At 43.9% G+C, this 8626-nt stretch overlaps 1 protein-coding gene across 3 annotated transcripts in view; it reads right to left on the bottom strand.

The window, feature by feature from the left end:
• Window positions 1-3215: 3215 nt before the first annotated feature.
• RNF19B (ring finger protein 19B) overlaps window positions 3216-8626 on the bottom strand; it is a 40037-nt gene continuing 34626 nt past the window's right edge. For all 3 annotated transcript variants that reach the window (XM_063713552.1, XM_063713549.1, XM_054538231.2), the window contains one exon: window positions 3216-8464. In XM_063713552.1, the coding sequence (XP_063569622.1) occupies window positions 8342-8464 (123 nt within the window). In that variant the 3' untranslated portion in view covers window positions 3216-8341. The remainder of the gene's footprint in view (window positions 8465-8626) is intronic.

The following is an 8626-nucleotide window of genomic DNA, read 5'->3' as shown; positions in this document are numbered from 1 at the left end:
AGAGGGAGAGAGGGAGGGAGGGAGAGAGAGAGGAGAGAGAGAGAGAGAGACAGAGAGAGAGAGGACAGACAGACTAGTCTTAACGGAGAGGCTGGCCTGCCAGAAACCAGAACTCAGTCCACCAGCGTCCTAGAATATGGACAGAGTTAAGGGAGGGCCCTCGTCAGGGCTGCTTCTCTCTCAGAGAGACACAGAGGCGCCTAAAAGAAAACCAGGACTCTGTCCTCCAGCGTCCTGGAATGCGGGCAGAGTCAAAAAGGGAGGGCCCTCATCAGAGCCGCATCTGAACCTTCTGATCAGAGGGTTCTGATCAGAGCCCTCATCAGAGCAGATCTGACTTACCTTCCCGGGACTAGAAACGGAGGACTCAGGAGCTGAATTTTTTGTGGGCACACACCGGTGGTCGATCCGTTCCCTTCCGCAAGATGGGGTCTTATGGGGCCCTGGAAGGTCTTCAGGTGGCGCCTCCCCTATAAATCTGCCGTCTGTCCAGGGGAGCCTGGAACGAGTCTGGCTCTCACCCAGTGGCTAATTTCTGGCTGGGGCCTCCAAATGTTGTAACCAAGCGAGTTATAGAGAAACACCACATTTTGAGACTAATTCAGGAGTCCTTTATTAGACGGTGACCGAGAGATGGCTAGCGCTCAAAATTCTCTCGGCCCCGAAGAAGGGGCTAGATTTTCTTTTATACGTTGGTTTAGAGAGGGGACAGGGAGCCTAGCTGTAGCAATCTTACAGAAGTAAAACAGGCAAAAAAAAAAAAAAAAAAAAAAAAAGACAAATGGTTACAGGAAAACAAACAGCTCCAGGTGCAGGGGTTTTAAATTCATCACAAGGTGATAGGTTCGGGGGCTCTGGGTGCTTGCTATCTGCTGGACACAAATTGGGGGGCTTTAGGGTACTATCACCTGGGCGAATTCCTGGGAACTGCGGACATAGCTTGCTACAGTACCTTATCAGTTAATTGCACTCTTTGATATGCTGAGAGTCAGCTTGCACAAGTTAAGTCCTTGAGGAAGGGGGTGGGTAAGGAGCTCTTGACGTCTTGCAAATGAAGGAGCCAAATGGAGTCCATCTGGCTTTCTCAGCTAAGAGAGAGTCAATCAAGTTAATACAAGTTAGGGTATCACAAGAACATTTGAAATTTACTCTCAGTGATTTTGAAATGTACAATCATATACTATTGTATTAGGCCATTCTCGAATTGCTATAAAGGAATACCTGAGACTGGATAATTTATAAAGAAAACAGGTTTAATTGGCTCATGGTTCTGTAGGCTGTGCAAGCATGGTACCTGACATCTGCTCGGCTTCTGGGGAGGCCTCAGGAAGCTTTTATTCATGGTGGAAGGCAGAGCGCTTAATACCGGTGAAAGCCGGAGAAATAGAGAGGTGGGGGAGGTGCCCCACATTTTCAGTCAACCAGATCTGCAGACTCACTATTGTGAGGACAGCATCAATCCATGAAAGATCCACCCCATGATCCAATCACTTCCCACCAGGCCCCATCTCCAGCACTGGGGATTACAATTCAACCTGACATTTATACGGGCACAAATATCCAAACTCTATCAACTATTATTAACTGTATTCACCATGCTGTGCAATAGATCTCAAAACAAACAAACAAATGTATTCCTCCTGAGGCCTTGTACCCTTTGACCATCATTTTCCCTATTCCCCTCAGCCCTCAGCCTCTGGTAACCACCAGCTTCTATGGATTCAATTGTTTTAGAGTCTACATGCAAGTGGTAACATGTATTTGTCTGTGCCTGGCTTATTTCACTTAGCATAATGTTCTCCAGCTCCATCCATGTTGTTGCAAATAACAGAATTTCTTTCTTTTTCAAGGCTGAATAGTATTCCATTGTTTATAGATACATTTTCTTTATTTTTTCATCCGTTGATGGGGTAGACTCCAACTTGTATGCGGAATGTTAGCTGCATGGGAGTCTGGGAAATAGTTTTTATCTTTGCAGCCTCTGCAGTATGAGGAAGTGTTTGGAATGGATGCTGAAAGTCAGTTCACCATGTCTACACCAGTCTATCTTTTTAGACTTTTAGGGACCTAAATCTGCTCCTTAAAATAAGAGACCCCAAATCCCATCAGTTACATAGCTAGCTGATCCACCCTGGGTGATTATCATTCTAATTCAGTTACAATTCTACCATAACAGCATATAATCTAAACACTAAATTAACAAGTTACCAACAATAATACATTTCATTATACTAGGGAAAATATGGGAGGGGAAAATGAGTTAATATCTATAAATTAACACAATAGAGCAAGGAAGAAAATATGAAATGCTAATATAGTGCCCATTTCTCAGCTTTTCATGAGTTAGTTGTTTATATATATTTATTTCTCCACCATCCAGTCCATGATCCTTCTTCCTCAGCCAGTATATGAACTGGATTAAGTTCTTTATCTGGTGGGGTGACCCAAATCACGGAGGTAGACATTCTCTTAATTTCCACAGGGATTATCTCCTATCCTTAGAACACATGTTTTACCAGGGCATTTGGATACCTGCTACTTCTTGCTTGCAAGGTTCTAGACATGTAGAACAATGTTCTGGGAGATGTGAGATGATTAAAGTGCCTGCAGATTAGACTGCAACAGAGCTGCAAGGGTGATATAACCCAGATTCAGGACAGTGTAATGTACTGTTGACCCTGACAGGTGAAAGTAATCTGTTTTTGATGTTTTCTGCTATTTGGGCTAGAGAAAAAAGCATATTCCAGGTCAGTACTCATATTCAGTTGCATGACTGTAGGGGCCAGGGGCAGGTGTTGATTTGCTTCATAAAGAGATTATATCTAAAATAACAGCTACAAATCAAGTCCTGCATAGGCCAAACAAGTAAATTAAATGTGGATATGATAGGAGCCATCATTCCTGAGATTTCTGTCTTTGATGCGGACACTAATATCCATCATTCCCTTAGGGATGCACTATCGCCTTTGGTTTATGTTTTTGGTGGGAAAGGGCAATTTCAAGGGTTCCCTTTGCTCTTCTTATCACAATAGCTTTCACTCCATGAGTCACTCAATGTGCAGATTCTACCAGTTGCTGAGTGCGTCTACTATAACTGTGCCTAAGGGAACTGGGAATGGGTATGTGAGATTGATGCAGGCCAGAACTCCTTTTTATCACCTGACCCCCATATATTAGTTTGCTAGGGCTCCCATAACAAAGTACCATAAACTGGGTGACTTAAGTAGCAGAAATTTATTGTCTCACAGTTCAGGAAGCTAGAAGTCCTAGATTTTGGCAGAATTGGTTCCTTCTGCGGGCTGTGGGGGAGGATCTGTTCCTTGCCGCTCCCAGCTTCTGATGGTTTGCTGGCAATCCTTGGTGTCCCTTGGCCTCTGCTGCATCACCCCAGTCTCTGCCTTCATCTTCACATGGTACTTAGCCTATGTGCATGTCTTTGTGTTCAGATTTCCCCTTTTTATATGTACAACAATCGGATTAGGGGGCCACCCTACTCCAATATGACCTCATCTTAATTATACCTGCAACAACCTCATTTTCCAAATAAGGGCACATTTTGAGGTGCTAGGGGCTAGGACTTCAACATATGATTTTTGGTGGAAGGAACACAATTTGACCCATAACACCACGGAAGCCTCTATTCTAACTAGTGGACCACAAAGGCTTTTCAGGTCTCAGCACTTGTGCGGGCTTAGGGCCAATTTCCAAGTAATCCCTAAAGGCCTGGGTATTTCCATTTCCCTAAGCACACAGGCATAGTTAAATGGCTTAAGATCCCTTTGGGGAAAACTAGAAGATTTATGATATAGTTATGGTGGTATTGCTGGGTGCTTCCTCCAGAGTACCCTGTACCCCTTTTTTCAAGGGCTTCAGCTCTGAGAATTGTCTGTAAATCTCCATTTTGGTGACTCAAAACAGGCCTCTATTTGCCAGACTTGAAGCTTTGTTTTGTGTTCTATAAGCCAAATTGAACCTTGGAAGGTAACCCATATATTTCATCACTTCAGCTCTGTTGCCTTGGTACCACCCCTTGGCCACTGGCACTGCAGGATCCCATCATCCCTACTGATATCAGGGATTCCTTTACAATGGTAACATCTCTTAGCTTCATTTCCAGCCTAGGGAAGGTACACACTACAAACTTTTCAAGATAAGGTGTTTCCCTTGTTTAATGTACTTTTCAATTCCTTGCTGAAAGGAATAACCTCTTGGCAATTTTGAAGGGCAAAATCAGGAGGTAAGTAAGTCACACATATGATAAATCTACAAATCAGTGTTTTTAGTATCATGTTTTTAAGTTATTATTTGAGACAGAGTCTTGCTCTGTCACCCAGGCTGGAGTACAGTGGCACGATCTCAGATCACTGCAACCTCTGCCTCCTGGGTTCAAGAGATCCTCATGCCTCAGCCTTCTGAATACCTGGGACTACAGATGCGTACCACCATGCCCAGCTAGTTTTTGTATTTTTAGTAGAGACAGGGCTTCACCATATTGGCCAGGCTGGTCTGGAACTCCTGGACTCAAGTGATCTATCCGCCTCGGCTTCCCAATGTTCTGGGATTACAGGTATGAGCCACCATACCCGGCTGACTCTTTTTTTTGAGACGGGGTCTAGCTCTGTTGCCCAGGCTGGAGTGCAGTGGCACGATCATAGTTCACTGCAGCCTCAAATCCCTGAGTTCAAGGAATCCTCCCACTTCAGCCTCCTGAGTAGCTGGAACTATACAGGTACACACCACCATGCCCAGCTAATTTTTTAACTTTTTGTAGAGATGCGGTCTCGCTATATTGCCCAGGCTAGTTTCAAACTCCTGGCCTCAAGTAGTCCTCCCACCTCAGCCTCCCAGAGTGCTGGGATTACAAGCATGAGCCACAACGCCTGGCCTTGATTATTATTCTAATTCTACACTACGGAATTTTTGCCATCTCTGTATAGGCCACTTTTAAGTCCAGGTTTCATCCAATAACCTGTTAAGAGCCATTCTTGGCTGGTCGCAGTGGTTCATGCCTGTAATCCCAGCACTTTGGGAGGCCAAGGTGGGCAGATCACTTGAGGTCGGGAGTTCAAGACCAGCCTGGCCAACATGGTGAAACCCCACCTCTAGTAAAAATACAAAAAGTAGCCAGGTGTGCTGGCATGAGCACGTAATTCCAGCTACTTGGGAGGCTGAGGTGGGAGGATTGCTTGAACCTGGGAAGCAGAGGTTGCAGTGAGCCAAGATTGCACCTCTGCACTCCAGCGTGGGCAACAGAACAAGACTCTGTCTCCAAAAAAAAAAAAAAAAAAATTCTTAGCTGCTAAAGCCAATATGCTGAGTCCAGAACCTCCAGTACCCCCATATTGATAAATTCAACTCAAATGAAAATAAATGTATATCCCTATCTTCCTAGTCTAATATCTTTGGAATACACTCTTAAATATACATTTTCCCCTTGTTTCTGCTGATACAAATTAGCAAAGTCTTACAATTCTTCTGTAAGTCTCTCAGATCAGACTTTGGGTTTGCCTTCCAGAAGCATACTGGGATCTGACTCTAGTTAGAGCCGGTAGCAAGGAGGGGTAGGGGGTGGGACACGAGAAGTATTAGTATTCCCCTTTAAGACAACTACCCCAGGATCTTCAAGCAGCAGAACCAGCCATATCTATGAAGGGAAGAATGGCTGCTTCTGGTGGTTAAGAGAAGTAGAGTCTGTGAATTGACAGCACTAGGATTTATCCAAATCCACTCAAGGGTCCCCATTGCTCATTTCAGAGCCCCATTTTCACATAAGAGGCCTGCTAAAGCTACGAATTCAACTTATGTTGTATGTAATTCAATGATCCAGAATCTCCCTTTGATTTTGATGTACATGAGCCTTGCGGCTACAAAAGATAAAATTCTTTTGGGTCTCTCCCATACTATGCCTTGAGCTGCAAATGTCAAACTTTTGAGCTTTTTGTCTTTTTCCTTTAACCCCTCTAGTGTAGTCACCATCATTTGTTCCCATTTCTTACATGATGATCTATCATGGCAGCCCTTTGAGGTGCCAACGTCTTTTCTCCAAAAGACATTTCATTTCAGGTGACCATAGGTGTAAGCAATTTGCCTACCAGTTTATCATTTTCCAGTGATGACTAGATCTACATTTCATTCAAATGCAGCTTAGTCATAACTAATCTAAGAGGCCCATCTTTGAGGGCCTGTTGCTAGTAACCACTTTTGGAACCACATACTATATTAGCCAGGATTCAGTAACTGCAGGAAACAATACTCCTTTACCAATTTTAAGTAGAAAAGGATTCAACACAGGTAAATTAGGTGCTTACAAAAGCATTGGAAAGCCTGGGGAACATGGCCATAGGCTGGGCCTCCAGGAGATTCCCAGACCCGGAATTAGCCTTCCATGTGAGCTGCTACCTCTGCCACCATAGGGGAGATGAGGAATTAGGAGGCCACTACAGGTTGACTACAAGAAAACATATCACAAACTGCTATCTATGGATCCAAACACCCTTCAACACTCACAAAGCTACTGATGGCTATTAGAATGCAGTTAAAGAGAAACCTAAGGTCTCTATATCTTGCAGGAGCAATAGCCAAAGTAGCTAAAGATAACCCCTGAATCACTCCCCCTTCCACATCTTGTTTGTGCATCTAATTGTCAAAACTTAACCTTAGGTTATGTTCAGAACCTTGGTTTCAAGAAATATAAGACATGAAGTTTTTAGTTTTCCAGCCTCTACAGCATAAGAAGGTACATTAGGTGAGAACAAATGAGTATTCATTTACCATATCCACAAGCTTCTTCACACTGGCCTGTCCAAGTAGTACTAGTGATCAGACACGCCCCCTCCCAGTTTCAGCCCCTTTGAAAGCTGGCTGGCAAGCACTGCATCTGTCTGGCGTTGAAGATTACCTCTTCCTGGCCCAAAGAAATCTAAAATTTCCTTGCCTTCAGAGTTGTTTGGCTAATCTACACAATCTTTCCCCAGCTATGTCTTTGACCTAATCCACTACTCTCCCCACCTTGGTCCACTTTATTCCAGCCATATAGGCCTCTATACTGTGCTTTTTTGGAAACAGACTAAGGATGCTCTACCAAAGGGCCTTTGTACTTTATTCCTTATGTCTGGTATGTGCTTCCCCTAGATATTCACATAGTTCTCTTCCTTGCTCCATTAAAGTCTCTAATAAAGCAGAACCTTATCAAGGAGGCCCAACCTGGTCATGTCAAGTAGCATTATCTACCACTCTGTCTTCCCTGCTTTTCTTCACAGAGTACTTATCCTCAATCCAGGTTATATATCTGATTGCCTTCCCCCACTAGAGTCTAAGTTCCATGGGGACAGGAACTTTATATTTTAGTCATTGCTACATCTTATACCTGAAATGCGGTAGGTATTTCAGAATGAATGAAGGCTGTATGAAGAGGAAATTAAACTTTCCCCATTTTCTAAGCTATTATAACTTTTCTTTTCTTTTTGAGACAGAGTCTCGCTCTGTCGCCCAGGCTGGAGTGCAGTGGTGCAATCTCGGCTCACTGCAAGCTCCACCTCCAGGTTCATGCCATTCTCCTGCCTCAGCCTCCCGAGTAGCTGGGACTACAGGCGCCCGCCACTACGCCTGGCTAGTTTTTTGTATTTTTAGTAGAGACAGGTTTTCACCCGTGTTAGCCAGGATGGTCTCGATCTCCTGACCTCATGATCTGCCCGCCTCAGCCACCCAAAGTGCTGGGATTACAGGTGTGAGCCACCGCGCCTGGCCAAGCTATTATAAGTTTTCTAATGCATTACTTGTGTTCGCCTCCAGGTGGTGATGATGGGCCTTTTCATCTGCTAAAGTGTCACTAAGGATTAGAATAAATTTAAATTTTTCATAGCCTCTGGCCTAGAGGTCTAGGCTTCCTTTCTTATATGATATCTAAAATCTCCTTTAACTCATTTCTTCTTATTCCTGCAGGAGGAAAAAACATGGGCCTTTACCAAAAACATTTTCAGTATACCATCTCAGTCTTCACAACCCCTTAACTAGGATCATCATCTCCATTTTGGCTAAGTGAAAACAGATTCAGAGAGTAAACTGCCCAAATCTCACAGCCATAGTAAGTGGAACCCAGATAAGAAATATAGGTTAGCCATAAACTACTGCCCCCCAACAGACTTCTTTGATTTTATCAAAGAAGTAAATTGTTCTCTTGAGGCTTCAAGAGAATTCTAAGTTTTGAGTTGATAATTTGCATTTCAGAGATCTCCAGGCTGTCTGCCTCTTTTTCCAACAAGTTCTCTTTTTCACACAAGTACACGCCCCTTTCAGGAACATTCTTCCAGAAATCCAAAGTCCACTAACAGCATTTCCTGTCCTAGGTGCAGGGAAATGTGTGAAGTCTGGCTGCAATGCCCAAGAGATAAGGATCTTCCAAGCTGTGGTCCAGATTTGCCATCCTCATTGTAGTAAAACATTGGCCAGGAAGACAAAAGTACATCTGTGAAAGGAAACAGAAAGCCATCTGGTCTTCAGGGAAAGGAGGATTTCAATTTTTCCTCTGGGCCCAGGGCTAAGGTGAGAGAGGTCTGACACTGGAAGCTATTTAAATGCAAACTGAGGGCCGGGCGAGGTGGCTCATGCCTGTAATCCCAGCACTTTA

The sequence above is a fragment of the Pongo abelii genome, chromosome 1 (assembly GCF_028885655.2).
Source record: "Pongo abelii isolate AG06213 chromosome 1, NHGRI_mPonAbe1-v2.0_pri, whole genome shotgun sequence".
Lineage (NCBI taxonomy): Eukaryota > Metazoa > Chordata > Mammalia > Primates > Hominidae > Pongo > Pongo abelii.
This window is presented reverse-complemented; position numbering and strand designations above follow the sequence as displayed.